The sequence below is a fragment of the Microcaecilia unicolor genome, chromosome 3 (genome assembly GCF_901765095.1).
Source record: "Microcaecilia unicolor chromosome 3, aMicUni1.1, whole genome shotgun sequence".
Lineage (NCBI taxonomy): Eukaryota > Metazoa > Chordata > Amphibia > Gymnophiona > Siphonopidae > Microcaecilia > Microcaecilia unicolor.
In genome coordinates, this window is record NC_044033.1 from 185,739,879 (window position 1) to 185,757,884 (window position 18,006).

Consider the following 18,006-nt stretch of genomic DNA (forward strand, 5'->3'; position numbering starts at 1 on the left):
CTCACTCAAGGTTGTCTGTAACATGGCCCTGCCTTTCCAGGGAAAAGGGGTGTCCTTAAACTGAGGGAGAAGCTTTTTATTTTCCGTATTGTGTCATTAATTATGAAAGAACTAGTAAAAAAAGGCCCGTTTCCGAAACCAATGAAACGGGCGCTAGCATGTGTTTTTTTTTTGTGTGTGTATGTGTCACAGAGTTATTTTGTGTGTGTGTGTGTGCAGGTTGTTGATGTGTGTCTTTTTTTTTGTTTGTTTGTTTTTTTGCTTGGGGGGTTGGGGGATGTGCTGTGCTATGCTGGCAAAGTGGGATGGATTGGTGTGTGTCTGTTGTATTGTGTGTGTGTGGTTTTGTCTGTCAAGGAGGTTTGTGGAGGGGGGTCTTTCTGTTGGTGAAATGTAAATGTGGTTGTAGGGGGGTCAGCCTTTGCTGAGTGGTGGATTGTTTTTTCCGGGTTTTTTTTTGTGTGTTGTGCTGAGGCAGCAGTGTTGTTTTAGATGGGCGGAAGGTAGAGGAGCACGTTCTTGGTCTGTCGGTATTTTTTGGCCGATTCAGGGCTGCTGTAGGGGAATACTGGAAGAGAAATGTGCTGTGGGAAGCAGCGCCGTCTTTTTCCATTGGGCTGGGGTTCTGGGCATCCTGGAGGTGGGAGACGGCTTGCCTGAGGACGGGGATGGTTGTTTTAAGTTGGTGGAAGGGAGAGGAGCACGGTCTCGGGCCATCGGGTGGTGTTCCGGTATGTTCGGTCCATTTCAGGCCGGCTGCAGGGAAATGCTGGAACATGCACTGCGGAAAGCTGTGCCGTCTTTTTCCGGATGCTCGGGGAATCCCTGAGGTGGGAGACCGCTTGCCTGAGGCTGGGGATGGTTGGGCACGGCCGCTTTGGCAAAAGGGGAAGAGGAAGGGGGTGGGGAGCTACCTGTAGCTGCGTGAGAAAACGGGTATTCTTTGTTTTGTATTATTAGTTTGCATTTCTGTTGAAGAAAGAGTGGATGCCTTTTGAATGATGGAGGTGGTGCATCGGTGTGCGGTTGCTTCGTTAGTTTGGCAGCCAATCTCCAGCGATTCCTAGGCAGGGAAGGAGTACTCCTCCCCCTTCCTTGGTCACTGTTTGCTGCTGGCTGGGTCGCGGGTAATCCTTCCAGCTGGGCTGCAGCTTGTCCTGTTCGCCCACGTCCCAGATGGTGACGGGCACGTTGTTTTCCAGCTCCTCTGACTCCATGTCAAGCGATCCCAAATATAGTCTTTGCTATGGGCCCTCTGGCACTCTTCAGTACTGGCATTAGGCATTTAAAAATTTCTCTCCCCCCCCCCCCCCCCCCGGTCTATTTTTGCACATACCCACAGCAGGAATATTCTTCTCTCGTTCCAGCGGTGGTTCTGTGCTCTCCATGCTGCCCAGATGAGCCATTCTGCTGGGGAATGCTCCTCCCTTATTGTCACGTAGTTTCCTCTGATTGGTCCGTCTTACGTTGCCTAGTGTTACCTGGGAACGGTGTTGTGATGGTCCTTTGTGTTTCAGAATATTGAGGGTGTTTTTTCTGATTGGTCCGTCATGCGAGGGCGGGGCAGAGAGACATGGTCAGTGTTGTGGCTTCACCACCATGAATCCATTAACCCTTCAGGGAGTGACTGAGTGACTTCAGAACGTTGTCTTCAGAACGTTGAGGGTGAGTTTTATTATAGTAGATATGCTACCATTCTATGCCTTAAGAACATGCTCCTAACCCATGTAATATATCTGTGGAACATGTACTTACTTATCATCCACATCTGACATTTCATAGTGTATGTTTACTGATGCAGCATTTGTATCTGACCTGCTGCTTATTCACAGGATGGGTGCTGAGCATGGTATTATGGATGCTGATTAGTGAAAACATTACAGTGCATAGGGAAGGCTAAACCCAGTAGGAAACAAAAAGAACAGATATCATTAGTCTACTGCAAGGGTTCCCAAGCCAGTCCTCAGGTCAAATTTTCAGGGTATCTGCAATAAATAGGATACAAAGGAAGTGGATCACACAGGAACTGCAGAAATTTAAAAGAAGCCCTTTTAGTATAAAACATTTTGCCCACTTCAGGCCTGTGTCAGGAACCAATAATAACATAACATAACATAACATAGTAGATGATGGCAGAAAAAGACCTGCACGGTCCATCTAGTGAAGGAGTTTAGAATACAATTTCCCTTAAAAAAAAAAAAAAGAAGAGTGTGGTATAGCTGCTACTGCTGTATATCTCTCAGCAGTTACAGTAAACATGATAGCCAACTAAGCCAATGGGCATAGCTACAGGTGGGCCTGGGTGGAATCTTGGCTCAGGCCTGCCCAGGCAGCCGGCAGCTCTCTGGTCCTCCTTCTCCTATCTGCTCACTTTTTTTTTTTTAATGGCGGGACGAGCCCTGAAGTGGAAGTTGGTAGGCCATTGCAGCGCTGCTACGCTACTCCGGGCACTCATTCCCTGTCCAGATTCACTCTGCTGCTATGCTAATAGTACTACTACTAATAATTTCTATAGCACTACTAGACATACGCAGTGCTGTACACGTTATATGCAGGTACTTTCTCTGTCCCTGGGGCAATGGAGGGTTAAGTGACTTGTCCAGAGGCATAAGGAGCTGCAGTGGGAATTGAACCCAGGTTGCCAGGATCAAAGCCTGCTGCACCAACCATTAGGCCACTTCTCCACTCCTTGCTTGATCCCCTACCCCTCCCAGTGCACACGACAGCACCACAGTGCAGCATAGGGGAGTAGCCACAGGCGGGCCTGGACGGGCCCAGGCCCAGCCACTTTCCCTCCAGGCCCACCCGCTCACCCAACATCCCCTCGCGCAGGATTTAAATCTTTTTTGACCTCCGTTGAAGTGGCTGTGTCATTGAAAGCCCTGCCCATCAAGCCTTCCCTTCGTGAGTTTGTTCCTTCAGAGTCCCACCTTCTGACATCATTTCCTCTTTCCGCGAGGGCGGGACTTTGAGGGAATGAACTCACAAAGGGAAGGCTTGATGGGCAGGGCTTTCAATGATTGGCCGCTTCGACGGAGGTAAAAAAGATTTAAACCAGAGGCTGGCCCCGGTGTAAGTGTTCTTTCTGCTAGGAGGAGATCTTCTGCTGACGGGGCTTGTGGATCCCCTGCCAGCTCAGGTATTTCTTTTGGTTTTATTGGGGGGAGGAGAGAACCAGAGGGAGGCTGAGGAGAGCACCGGAGGGGGAGAAGGAGGGCAGGGAGAGCACTGGAGAGGGTCTGAGGAGGGCAGGGAAGAGATGAGTTTTCGGGCCTACCTTCTTTGGGCTCAGGCCCACCCTAAATTTGCCAGCTGGCTACGCTTCTAGTGCAGCATGGGAAAATCTGCCCTGCTGGCTGCCGTCATATGAATGGACTTACAGTTCTTTCATTCTGTACCCTGCTGGGATCAAGATTAGCCTTCCCCCTCCCCACCCCCACCACTGCCCTGCAGCCCCACAAGAGCAGAGCACAGTGAGTACTCTCTGAGTCTGCACCACCTGCCACCACCGAAGCCCAGCTGCCCAGGTAAAATAAATATATTTTTATTTTAAAGTGTTCAATGACCAGTCAGTGTAATGCTGGCTGGTAGTAGGCTTCTGGGTGGACTCTTCACTGCCTAGGGAAAAAGAAGTATAATGATTAAATATACCTTTTTTGGCCCTAGGCAGTGAAGAGCCCACCCACCCCACCCAGACCCCTCATCAATACATTTTTATAGTACCCAGGGTGAAATTTAAAAAAAAAAAAGGTTATATAGTATTTGTCGTGGTGCCTTGGTGGGTTTTTTATTTTATTTTTGTTACATTTGTACCCTGTGCTTTTCCCACTCAAGGCAGGCTCAATGTGGCTTACATGGGGCAATGGAGGGTTAAGTGACTTGCCCAGAGTCACAAAGAGCTACCTGTGCCTGAAGTGGGAATCAAACTCAGTTCCTCAGGACCAAAGTCCACCACCCTAACCACTAGGCCACTCCTCCACAGTGGCTGGGTTAACATTAAAAAAAAACGTTTTAAATGTAATGTAGGCATGTTTCTGGGTGGAGGTGGGCTCTGTAGTGCCCCAAAAAAGTCATATATAATGCTGATAACCTTCAGGGTGGGGGGAAGGAGATGTCAGACCATGGGGGTGTGGGTGGGTAGGGGGTAGGATAGGGCTGACGCTCGACAGGGGGGGGGGTAGGGAAGGGAAGTGCTGATGTAGGGTTCAGGACAATTTCTAATGTTTAGTCCTTTATTCTGTAATTGATGAGGGTTGGTCTGTGTTCTGCATGTGACCAAGTAGGTGAGAAATTCTGCTGGCATGTGGTTTGTGTGGGGATCTAGGAGTCTGACTTGTCTGGCTTTTCAAAGGGATGTTATTGGAATTGGTGTTAAGGTTTGCAGAATAGGCTCTAAGAAGCCTCTTTGCAGGATTTAGTGTTATTTCACAAAACACCTGGCAGTGTCAGGATTTTGTTGCTATTATTGAGGTGCTACTAGCATTTGAATACATTGTTATACATCATTACTGTAATTATAATGCAGGATCCTGTCATGTGCATTGAGATGTTTGCCATTATAGTAGACTTATGTCTGGTCAAGTTTGATATGGCATAATGTAATTTATAAATATCATTTTTTTTCATGAAGTATGTATGTGGTTTATATTGATGCAGGCAGCTGTTGGGCAGACTACTTAGAAATCCATCATCAAGTACATTCTAAGGCATTATTTTGTAGTATCCCAAGAAACACTATTCATACCTATATACATAGTGTCCACCCATATTAGCTCTGCCCCACCCCCCCAAATCTCAGGTCTGGCTATGCCACTATAGCCAAGTAGTGACAGCGGACTGGGTTGAGAACCCTGGTCTATAGGTTGTTGATAACTACCTGATCTAGAACGAGGTCATTCCTCCAAAAGACTACAGACAGCATAGAGGAGGCCTAGAAAAAATTGTTGCCCTATAAAATGAAACATAAAACCTACATCTGTTCTCCCTCGAGGAGGAGACGGACACAATCAAAACATTAAAATATCCCAAAACTATAAATAATGCATAAAGCAAAATCATCTTTTTTTTTTTCAGTGGAAGAAATTCTAGAACAAGACACCACGATATGAAGGTGGAGGATAGACCCTCAACAAGACACTGATACGACGGTGGAAGACAGATTCTAAACAAAAGATCTATTTCTTCACAGAAAATATTGTGGATGCATGAAAGAGGCCACCAATACAGACATAAATAATACCAGTGTTGAAGAAAAAGGGATAAGCAAGATCCGAAGTGGTGCAGAAGCAAAGGTAAAAGCTACAGGTCAGAGAGGGTCCACAGGATTATAGGCACCTGGAGCAGAGTGTGTAACTCTTTCTATTTCCGTTTTGTTTCTAGGTAGGGACATTCATACTAGAGGTGTGCATGGGGATAAGGACAACAGGAAACCTGTAGAAATCCATGGGGATGGGGGAGAAAAAAGTAAAAAAAAAAAAAAGGGGGGGGGGGACAGATCAAAAGCGAATAGGGACAGGAAGGGATGGGGACCAGATACTTGACACCAATACCTCAACTTAAAAAAAGAAGACGTAATAATTGAAAGAGGAACTCAGCTTGATGACAACTGGTGCATGTGTTCAGAAATGTTGGTAATGAGGGAGACCACTGAAACAAGCAAACTGGTGAGAATATCTGTTGATTTCTTTCAAGCATTTTGGCAGCGTATAATCTCCACCAAGCTAGTCTCATCTATGTGACTGATAAGCAGCTAATATGAAAGCTTCCAAACACAAACTAACCTCAACAGTAAGGAGTATAATATGCTAATATGAAAGCAGCATTTTGAGATCAGGTCTGGATAGGTTGCACAAACCCTAATCTCAATCTCATACTCTCTCATGGACTCCAGCCATCAAAACCTGAAGCTCATCCGAATGGCCTTCCCAGTGAGGTAAGCAAGCTTGAAACATTGGGTACGGAGGTGGTTACACCCACTAAGCAAAACTAAAGTAGTGTAGTGGGCCACTAATGGAACAACAAGGGGGGAGTCTAAAGATCAGAGGAAGCAGATTTTATTGCAGGACCTGACACGACCTGCATTTCCTGTATCAGGAGTCAGAAAGGTGTTACAGCAATGCAAAGCTTCCTAGAAGAATTCCACAATCAACAATGGCAAAGTATGGCTGTGACATTCGCTAAAGCTGCTAGAGGCACTGCTCTGTGTGTTTGATCCTTTGCCATTGTGATTCTGGAATTTTTACAAGAAGCTTTGCACTGCTGTAACACCTTTCTAACCCCCCCCCCCCCCCCCCCGATGCAGGCACTTGCCGAAACATGGGCCGTGTTGGGTCCTTCAATAAAATTTGCTTCCTCTAACCTTTCGGCTCTGCCTTGTTGTTCCATCGGTGACCCATTATACTGCTATTAGTTCATGCTGATTTGTGTTGCTATCTCCCTCTGGTCTGCTTGGTCTACACTCATTAAGTGAACAACTGTCAACTGTTCACTGAAGCAAATGCTCAATTAGTGCATGTCAACTTGGTGGAACAGTGTTCTACTGACACTTGAAATCTGTAGCAGACTATATGGAGGAACTGTGTGCAATTGCCACTGAACCAGGTGCAAACGAGCAGTTCCTGACCACACTGTGCGCTATTCATGACTTCTTACTGGCAGAAGTTTTTATGGTGTTGGAACCATTTGACAGGGCTACAAAAGATTTGTTGACAGATACTAAGACTTCACTACATCTGGTGGTCCTAACAAAATATCAGTTAAAATGGCGTCTAAAAAAAAAAATGGCATCTGACAATTGCAAGCTCAGCCAGCCATGTAATAGCATGATCACCTGGATTGATATTTTACAGTCAGAACCAGGTGAGGTATTGGCTCAGAGCACCAAAATCCTGCCTCACCTATTCCCCTGCAGCAGCCAAAACCTCAATCCCTGGGTCTGACAAGCCCCCTCTCCCCTTGGTCTACCTTCAAGCGTGGTTGTTTTTTTTTCTCAAGCATCAGCAGTTTTTCACCTAACCCTGCCTACACCAGCTTGTCTTCCCTCTGTCACATCCCTGCAGAAACAGGAAGCTACATCAAAGTGGGGTAAGGACGGCAGAGGGAAGATACTTGAGCTGGTATGGGTAGTGATAGGTGAAACATTGCCGGTGCTCAAGAGGAGGCAACCACGTTTAAAGGTAGATCGGGAGAGAGGACCTGAAAGAGAGAGGGGAGTGCACCAAACCAAGAGTTGGCCCAGGATGCCTCAAGTCCCTTGAGCAGCAGGGCCGGTCTTAGTAACTGTGGGGCCCTGTGCAGACTAGCCCCCCCCCCCTCCATAAGTCATAATGTATCAATTTAAAAGGAGGTTTAGAGCTCTTGGAACTCCACCTCACCCCATACCTTGATATGCATCCACTACATTTAAGTACAGAGCAGCTGACAGTGGCAGCAATTTTCATATCCCATCAGCTGCTGAGCCCAGAGCTTCCTCACTGCTGCATTCCGCCCTTGCAGAAGCAGGAAGTAACATCAAAAAGGGGCTGGTCACAGCAGCAAGGAGGCTCTGGGCTCGGCAGCTGACAGGATATGAAACTCGCTGCCGCTGCCTGATGCTCGCTACTGAAATGTGGATGCACATTAAGGTATGGAGCAGGGAGGTGTTCGCAGACAGGAGGACAGACATGCCAGAGATGCGGGGCCCCCTAGAAGCCCTGTCGACCGCCCCTGTTGCTCCTGCCTAAGACCGGCCCTGTTGACAGTTACAGACACACTTGGCAGCAACATTGCTGGATCCAAGGCCAAAGGGTCGTTCAGATCTGATGACAGTTGAAGGGCAGAATAGTGGCCATAAACAGACTACGAACACCACAACAGATCAAGCTGTATTTGAGTGCAGTCAGTTGCCAAAACCACCAACAAAACGTCCAAAACAAGAAGAATCAGAGGCAGATTTTTTTGTGGAGACTTATTCAAGAATCAGGAAACAGCTTCAGTGATCGACAAAGTGGATACATATATATTGAGCTTGGACAAAGAATTCTGCTCGTCTCTTACTACCTACTGGCAACAGAGGTCCCATGTGTGGCCAAAACTGACACGTTGCCTGTTCCTTGCTTGGATCTAGATGGCTATTATTTTTACATAGTTTCGAATGATTTTTTTCTTAGTCCCTGTTAATAATGTTTTTAAATATTGACAAAATAATGCCTATTATTGTGTCAAATTTAACAAGTTTTAGGACTCGTATGTTTTCTTTGAATTTACAAGATCTCTTAAATGCGAGTTGGGTATGTGGATGGGAAAAGAAAAGTGTTGGGATGGTAAGGGGACAGCAATGGGGATGATGCAAGGACAGAACATAATTGACTGGGGCCAGGTGGGGAGGAGGACCAGATTATGTCCCAGTATAAACCTCTAATTTATACTCGCACCACTCTTACTGGCAGGGTGTCAGAAACCAACAGCAATTTTCTCTGACAAGGTTTTTCACAGTAGAAAGTGGCTGAAAGAATGAAGCTCTTTTCTGCCAACTGATGCAGAGAGAAGTATTAGCAGTAGAGGTAACGGGTGTGGTGTGGGTGGGGGAAGGATAGGACCAGTAACTAAGAGGGGATGTAACAATGCTGACTAACCTCACTGCCAACACTATCACTTTTACCCTAATGTCAATACCTGAGCAACAACATAATGTTGACACATACGCAAGATCACACTGTATTCTTATACCATGTATGTACGCACTGAATGTAAAACCATGTGCAACTCTGTAGACCGGAAATGGAAAATCGCCACTACGGCAAATGTAAGCCACATTGAGCCTGCAATAGGTGGGAAAATGTGGGATACAAATGCTACAAATAAATAAATAATACATACATACTGTTTGAGAACCCTATCCTTTGCATCTTTTTTTCCCTATTACCTTCTAAGACTCCAGCCACACTGCTGGCATGATTCTATAAATCTCACCCCACCTCTTTCACCCAGAGCTGCACTGCCATCTGTCAGTAAATGTACAATATGCTAAGTCAATATCTATAAAAACATGTCTCCAATGCACCACCCAAAAAGCTGGGAAACTAGGTCTCTGTGCACAAAAGGATGCATCTCAGCATAGTAAGCCCATCTGTCCACAAAATGATGGCAAAATTATGTGTCAGATTAAAACAAAAACCCAAAAAACCTTACACGATTTGGCAAGATTGCCGTACCTTCCCTGCTTGGCAGTTGTCACGATACCTACTTACAGCCTAGCCCATCACATAATCACATAGAAGAACTGGAGCTTTTCTACATTTCTGGCCACAGTAACAGTCTATTTTCTTCAGCCAAAAACACAGAAAATAATACTAATTAGTAAATATCGAAGCTACTGCAGCAGGCAGGCAGCACCTCCACTCTGCTGCACTTCATTTGTGCCTCAGTATTCCCCACTCCTACCCTCACACCAATACTTCAGTAGGCAAGTGCCCATTTGTGGTATGAGAAGCTAAAGGCACAGATCCTGTTAGGAATTCCAGATCCTGATAGGAATTCCCAGCCAAATAGGGGCAGCCAACTTAAACGCACAACCACGCCAAATAAAGTCTCTGTGTGCTGGGGCCAAGCCTCAGCCTGCAGCATAAGGAGACTACCAGATGTGACATGGAAAGAAAAAAAGAGTCAGGGCACTCTTTTGAAACAAGCCAGACCTCAGATGTAGTTGCTTAATCATATCAAACTTAACAGTACAGTGCAACACATACACACAAATTAAAAGCTCAAAGGGAGCACTTCCTGTATCCAGCAGATAATGCGCTAGCTGGAGAAAACACATATGCTGTTTGGTGTGGGCATGCAGTAACTCCACGAATTAACAAGTGGAGAAAACATGCAGAGAACAGCTTATGAAATTCTTTCCAATCCATCTCCATGTGCATGCATGAATATGTATTATGTGTGTTGAGACAGTTGTGTGGGATAGTTTTTGTAGGTGAAGGCAGTTTGTAGGGCAGAGGGGCAATTGTGAGTGCTGGTTTTTTTGGGTGGGGCAATTTGAAGGATGGTGGGGCAGTTGCAGGGTGTATTTTTTGGGTAGATTTGGGGGTTAGGGCAGTTTGTGAAGTGGGGGGGGGGGGGAAGCAGTTTGCAGAGTGGTGGGATACTCACAGCATGTACTTTATAGGGAGGTGGGGAGTTTGCATGGGTAGTAGTAGGGCAGTTGCAGGGGTGAGGTAATTGGGGACAGGGCGAACAGGGAGAGGTGGTTTGAGAGGAGGAATCCCCTAACTGCTTTGTTTCACTCTATTTTAAGTTTCTCTACTACTACTACTTATCATTTCTGCCACAGAAGCTGCAACTTCTTCTCCCAGTAGAAATATAATTCTTTTGTGGGTTTCCTTTTCTAATCTACTACAGCAAAGGCAGATTTTCTAGTCAAATCTCAGCAAAGCACCAGGGGCATAACCAGAAGTCCATTTTTGAGGGTTCCCAAAGGTGAACTGAGGGGTCCGGTATTCTCTCTCCCCCCACCCAATAAAACATTACCTTTGCTGGTGGGAATGCCAAGCTCCACCAGCCGACAACACCTCCTGCAGGAGTCCAGCCTGTACTAAACAAGCAGCACTTAATTCAGCAGGAATGCTACGACTGCTAATACCAGCTCTCACGTGAATGCAAAGTTGAGGTCTAACTGAGCAAGCGTAGCAGCGCACACCTGCTGAATTAAGTGATGTTTGTTCAGCACAGAAGACATCTTCAGCTAGTGGGGCTTGGCATCCCCACCAGCCATAGAGCACTACTGCTCCCCAGGTCCTCCAAGAATTATTTCCTTCATTCCTCCTTTTTGGAGGGCTCTGACTGGATGAGACACTCCAGTTCTAGACCTGCCTCTGGGATCTTATCTGCAGGACTATAAAACGTGATTTTTGGAACAGCTATAGCTTTCATTCTTTCCAAAGACATCCCAACCATATGTTTAGGGCAAGAAGTCCACACATATGGGGCAAGCTTCCTTAGTGGTATTCAGATGAACTTCATATTTAATGGTCATTACATAGACCACATTCAAGGAATCAAAACGAGGCCTACAAAAAGCAATGCACACGATAAATTTGCCTGCACAATTCAAATGTAGCAGGACAAAAGTGGAGGCCACAAAGAGAAAGGCTCTGGTGTCTGAAAAGAGGGATTCAGTCAGAATACAGAAAGAGCCAATGAGGGGCCTGTCATCCTATAATACTGTAATAGTGCTTCACTGCTAATCCTATTTGTATTGATGTGATGACAGAAAACAGCCAGTTCCTTCCCTTGTACAAGGGTTAAGTAGGAGAGACTCACTTCTACCACCAGACTGCATTCCTGGTAGGGAGGCACCAAAAAGATTCAGCTCCTTCCAGGCTTCAGAGCTCTCTCCCACAGCAACCTTAGTTAGAAAAAGAAGCTACAAGGCTTACAGCTCCCTTCATGCTTTATTCAGCAGGTCCTTTGCAGAATCGGGCACACAGTGCAGCAGGAAGGGTATCCATGTCTTTGTGGCCTAGGCTACCCAACAGGATCCCTGCGAAATACTGGAGTATAGCATTTTCCCTTTTATGTCTTGATAAGTTTTATCACATATGGCCCTCCTTCCCTGTGTGTGATCTCAACACAGGGCAGCTACTCCTCTCTCTAAAATTTAACCTCTAATGTCCTGGCAGAAACCAATCAGGCCAAACCTCTGTTCTGTGGCATTTTCTGATAATTTGTTATGATAAAAGCCGTCAGCAGCAGGACTACAAATAAGAAAATCCCATCTAAAGCTATTTGTAACTAAGCTCAAGCACAGAAACTAGACCGGAGAACAGCCCAGCATCCCGGAAAAATAAGCCATCCAAGGAAATACAAAAAAAAAGGGGTCGATTATTACAAAATATATTTTCTGATCAAACTGTATCAATGGAGTAGTTCTCTGGGTTCAGACTACAAGTAAATCCGAACTTTTACTATGTGCTATGAACAAATTTTTCAATGAGAAAAAGATATTGGTGATGATAAATTTACAACATTATGCAAATGCACTCTGAACAAGGGCTATACAAACAGCATTTTGCCACAGGTAATAGAGGAGCACCCTTGTCTCTCCCAACTCTGTGACTTACAGAGGCGTTTCTCACCCCTGCAGGCCTAGCAAGAGCTATTGTGTTTTCCAAACCAGAACTGCCACCCCTGGAAGAAACCCTTTGACCACAGCACCCATGCTCCAGCTTCACCATGTATTCCCAAAGAAAGGGAACTTGTCCTGCTTGCTGGTCCCACGGGGAAGGAAGAGAAAGGCTCTGATTGGCAACTTTAGGGATTTTATTTCCCTTGGGCGCCTCACTGTGGCTGAGGGCTGAGCTGCAGAATACATGAAACACATATCTACAAGCATGAAATGAACATGTGGCAAGAGTCTCCCCCCTAGCAGTACAAAACAAATCTTAGACACAGTGCAGGAGGGACAGGCCTAGAAGCACACTCCTCTTAGAACCTATCCTATTTTCTGATGAAGACCTGCTTATGGCTCTGGATTCAGCTCCCAAATCCCCCCCAGACCTGGTCATAGCACCCTTGGTTTGCTGAAGAAAAAAAACTTCACTTTGCAGAGTACAAGGATCATGCTCTCCCATTTATCTTTACCCCCTCCCCCACTCTCTGTTGTGCAAGGTGGTATATAAAGTCAATAAATTATATCTGATACAATGTATTAAACAATTTACAGCATGTCAGTGACTGGGAGAGTAGAGAATAGGGGAGAGGCAGTTTGACGGGAACACAATAGTCTTTTAAAATGAAGAGAAGTTTAACACATTAACTTGGTCTGCTCACAAACACCATGGACAAGTTGAGATAGGGGGACGAGGGGAAGAACAGCCTGCCACAGACATTTCAAACGCCTTGTGAGGACAATGCCTCTGGGAGTTCTTGGGAGCAAGGAAAGGCAGCAAGTATGGTCAGACATGTTGTTGCCCAGTTGGGCAGGGGTGGGGTAGAGGAAATAACACTAACAGAGCAACCACAGTAGAGGTAAAGGAAGACAATGGAAAATCATCTGTCTTGCTTTTGCGCATTGTCCCAGCAGCCTCAGACAGCCATCTTACCAGAGGTGGCCCAAGGCAAGCTTGAACACAGCAAAACCATTAGAAAAAGAGTACTCAATAAGCCATTCACAACACAAAAACAAATTCATTTAGAAAAAGAGCAAAATGTACATTAACTTTCGACATCACACCCCTTGTCAGTCCTATTCCCGGTACAGTGCCTCTCAAGCCACACCCAAGTCTTGTTACTCTGCAACAGTTACCACTCAAGGCCTGCACGGAAACATGCAAAGGGGCTCTATGCCCCACTCTGACGACGCAAACACAGAACATAAGAGGAACTTGGAGCCCAGTTGTGCCTAGTAACTTTTCTAAATGTACATGTTACACATTTCTAAGTGAAATACTGAAGATGACCAGGCTTAGAGGTCCCCATGAAGCTGTGGGAACACAGGGTAGCTGTAGCCAGAAGTTGTGATACAGCATCCTACTTCCACATCGCTGGTAGGCGGGCTGTCTATCAGGCTTCCCAGCTTCATGTACTCTGACGTGGAGCTCTGTAGCTGAATGAAGCAGGATTACAAGTACCAGAATGACCCTGGAGATGGGAGAATATCATTCACTGAATGTTTCTGTATCTACGTAGAGACGTCTATGTTAACAGGCTGCTCGATGTCCTTACCAGCCGCAACAACAGAAAACAGAAGGTTCCATGGTCATATTAAACTTACACCCATGACTGAAAAGAAGTGCTATACTCAGTGTTGCCTGTGAGGAGAAAATCAGAATGGATTCTGCCCATGGTAAGACCAATCAAGGTTTGCTGATCCTCTACACAGTCCCAGGAACTTGCAGTGAAGTGACCTGCTACATGTTTCTCCCTCAGAGGGGTACTCTAGGCAGCACAGTAATTAGCCTCCAACACTGTACTACTACATTAATCTATGACATTATATTCCTGGCTCAGGCTCCTCAATAGTCACAGGGGTTAAACTACAAGAAGAGCGTGGAGTCCCAGCACACAAGGAAGTGTCCAGTCCAGCTAAGAATACGTATGGACAGCAGAGCAACTCCAGCAGCTGCCCCAGCAGTCACTGCGTCGAAGGAATGCACAAGCACCGAAAGGAAGATTTGAGGGGACAGTGCAGGGCAAGTACAGCCCCTCACCCCACCCCAATGGTGACTCAATCGCTGGGTGTGATGTGGTCACAGATGCTTGAACCTTGAAAGTCCATAATGAACAGAGCACACACATTCTCTCTCTTGATAAATAACAGTGCAGGTCTCTTCCTCGGGCAACAGGAGAATTGGAAAAAGCCCCAATCCCTTCACCACGAAAATAAAACACCTGTAAAAGTGACCAAGCTGTTTCAGCATGTCACACATGGTACATAGAGAGTAAGGACCTCAGCACTCCAACTCCAGCTGCGGCAAGGACCTCTCACTGTTTTTCTTCAATGGTGAAATGTGGGGGTTGTTTTCCTTCTTGAAATAAGTCAGCCCCTTTCACTTTGTTTGGAGGCATGTGGAAAGGAAAGATGGGATCACAGGGGGCTCTCTCCAGGTTCTGTTCTCACTGTGGGGCGGCACTGGCATTGCCACACTGGCAGCAGGTGGAAAAGAGTCTGGTGGTAGTGAAGGTCCTGAGTCTGAGAAAAGTAAATGAGATATAGTGGCATCAGAAGATCAGGTACCTTGCTCATCCCATCCACTCACTTGAGATTCAACACATCTTTCACACCCTCTTAAGATGCTTACAGCGTCACCACTAACAAACTAGTCAGAGTGGTGGAAACCATCTCCGATGCAGACTACCATTTCCAAGAAGGAGGTGGGGTAGGGGTAAGGGTAGGAGCAGGCATCAAGGCTGCATGCAATATTTTCAAGGAGGCAGAGGGAATAAACAGGTCTCCTCTCCAACTTATCTCAGGCTAATGCAGTTCATCAGATGTTACTGTAGAAAAAAAAAATCTTTTCACTTGCTTCCAGGCTATGATGAACTCACTTGGGATTTCCCCTTTCATAAAAACCAGAATGGTTTCCTAAAGCTATATATTTTTTTTTATTAAGGACTGCCTAAAACTCAAGGAGAACATGTCACAGTATGGTCTTCTTTTCTATCCTGGGCCACTGGGTGCCTAGGTATATTGTGCATCTCCACAGAAACAGGGAAACAAAGTGGAGTTGCTTACCTGTAACAAGGATTTCTCTGTGGAAAGCAGGGGAATGTAGCCACACTATTTGGTAACATTCTGACAACTCCGTGTGCAGAATATCTCCTTCAATTCAGGAAGCCTTTACAGATTTTCTGAGTAGGTATCTGTGCTGGTGTGAGCTCCATTCTCCTCTTCAGTCTATAGTTCAGCTATCAACTTCATGAAAAGGGCACAAGGGGAAGGAAAGGCGGCTACATTCCCCTCATCTCCTGCTGTCTACAGAGAACCTTTCCATTACAGGTTAACAAACTTCAAGCAGGTGTAATGCAGGTACACTGTATGGTGACTGCAAAGCTAAGAGTTACTAAATAGAGGGGTCTCCAGTGGGTGACCAAGAGAAGCCATAAAGTGGATGTTAAGGACAATGACCTACAGGGAGAAAAGGTTGTACAGAATAGACTGTCCACATGGACTGTCCCACAGAGACGATGACACAAGCAGTTATGCTTGGTGAAAATGCAGACAGAGGGCCAAGTAACATCCATGCGTATGTCAGGTACAGAAGCTGATTGAAGACAGGTGATGAAAGAGGCCTTCACCTGTAGCTGATGAGTGCAAACTGTGTATGGACATGAAGTGTTGGCCTTGTGGTAACAGAATTCAATGCAACTTAGATCCATTGACAGCATATGTCTAGTTAGTCTTGCACACAGGTTGATAGGATTAAAAGCAATAAACTGGGAGCTCCTGTGGATGTCTTCTGTGCCATGGAGTTAGTAGAAAAGGGCTTGTCTGCAGTTGGAAGGTATACTTTGGAAGGATAGCTGGGAAGAATATGGATTAATTTATGTAAAAATTGGAGGCTACCTTGGGGAGGAACTTTGGATAGGTGTGGAAGACGACTCTGAGGAAACCTGTGTGCAAGACAAGTAATTCACCAGAGCTTGATTTCGCTGATCCCTTGTGCAGTGATGGTGACCAGGAAGAAGAAATTAGGTCTTACTTGATCATTTTCTTTCCATTAGTCCTGCTACTATTCCAGAACCTATGGGGAATAAATTGTGTCCATCAACCAGCAGGTGGAGATAGAGAACTGAAAACTGAGCTGAGACATTTCTCTCTTGGCATCAGTCCAGCTCTTCGGTATTTCTTGAGACAAGCAGTAAAGAGAGAAATCAGAATAAACACAATCTTAAACAACTCGTTTTCCAAAAACTAACCAGACAAGCAACATGCGTGGATCTCGCTCATCTCTGGACAACTTGTAGAAAACAAGAGATATGCAGGAAGAACCGTGCAATGTGATAATCATTATTTGAACCATTACTTCTTAATGACTAAACATCTCAGAAACCTTGGTCGGGTCTCTGGAACAGTGGGAAGGGCTAATGTCTCAGTTCTCTATCTCCACCTGCTGGTTGATGGACACAACTATCCCACAGGTTCTGGAATAGAGGGAAGCTGCTTATGGAAAATGGTTTTCCAAGTAAGATACTTGAGAGTTGCTTGGAATAATAGTAGCATAGAGGTTTAAATGAAGGCTCCATGGGTAGGGCAAGGACAATGTTGAGATCCTCATGTTGGAGCTGGTTATCATAGAAAGCCATATGTTAATTAAGCTGCACATAAAGCAAAGAAGGTACAAGGACATTGGTCTGTCATTAATAGTCATGGTATATTGCAATGGCTGAAAAATGAAGCTTTACAAACGTGAATTTTGATGCATCTGGGAAAGGTGATAGAGGCATGATAAGAAAGATGGCAGTGAGCATGGCCACTGTTTGAAACAGGATACTGGTCTAGATAAGATCATTGGTCTTAGTATGGCTACTCTTACGTCCTTGCTCCAACAAAGCAGATCCATTTCAGGCCACAGGCTTTCCTGGAGACCAGGGTAATATATTGCACATCTCTGGAAACTGAGATATGAAAAAGTAGTCGCCCTTCAATATCCATGTCACAAGAGCCAATGATTTGAGATTCAGATGTAAGCGATTATCTCCTGCTAGGTAAGGAGGGATGGATGACTTCTCAGGGGAACTGGCTGATCTACCGCCAAAGCAAGAAGGCAAGGAAAAAGGGGAACAAGATCTGTCTTGCCCAGTACGGCACTACCAGGATTACATAGGCTTTGTTCTGAACTGTCTTCTGAAGACATTTGTAGATGAAAGAATATAGGAAGGAACTACATAAAAGAGACAGTGGTCCCATGAGATCTAAGTGGGATTGCTCTAGGTGGAATGGCCTCTGTGGGGCTGCTCACCAGGAACAGAATACACAATATTTCTGGTTCCTTAGGACTGCAAAAAGATCCATGTCTTGGAAGCCCCTTCAGCTGAAGAGGCATAGCATGCGAGTTGTCCAGGGACCATTTAAGGGGACTCAGTTTGAGGATCAAGGTGTCTGCAACACAAGTGAGATCTCCTGGTGGATAGGGAGTTTGAAGCATGGCCTCAAGGTCAGTATTGGGTTGCATATCTTGATGATTGCCTCCTGACAAAGATTGAAAGAACCTGCACTTCCTTGCTTGTTGATGTAGAACATGGTTGTCTGTTCAGATGAGGATTGTTGGAAATGGGCTCCTCATCCAGATGTGGATGCATCAATCATGAGGGCAGCCTCATGCTGAGGGGGTTGGAAGGACAACCCCTGGAGAGAATGGAGGGGTCCTGTCACCACTGGAAGGCACTTCTTAGGTTCTGCGTTGACAGCTTTCACAGAGGTTGCCAATGCTGAACCCATCCACTTGCTATTTATAAATATGGTTGGAGAGCACTCAGATGGTGCTTTGCCTGTCCTTGGGGATGAAAGCTGCGTCAGGAAATGCTCTA

General features: G+C 45.6%; 1 protein-coding gene across 4 annotated transcripts in view; it reads right to left on the reverse strand.

Annotated features, from left to right (window-relative positions):
• Positions 1–11,131: 11,131 nt before the first annotated feature.
• Positions 11,132–18,006, reverse strand: part of SMARCC2 (SWI/SNF related, matrix associated, actin dependent regulator of chromatin subfamily c member 2) — a 58,755-nt gene continuing 51,880 nt past the window's right edge. For 3 of the 4 annotated variants that reach the window (XM_030196765.1, XM_030196767.1, XM_030196764.1), the window contains one exon: positions 11,132–14,668. In XM_030196765.1, coding sequence (XP_030052625.1) covers positions 14,526–14,668 — 143 coding nt within the window. In that variant the 3' untranslated portion in view covers positions 11,132–14,525. The remainder of the gene's footprint in view (positions 14,669–18,006) is intronic. The other variant, XM_030196766.1, reaches the window with a different exon arrangement.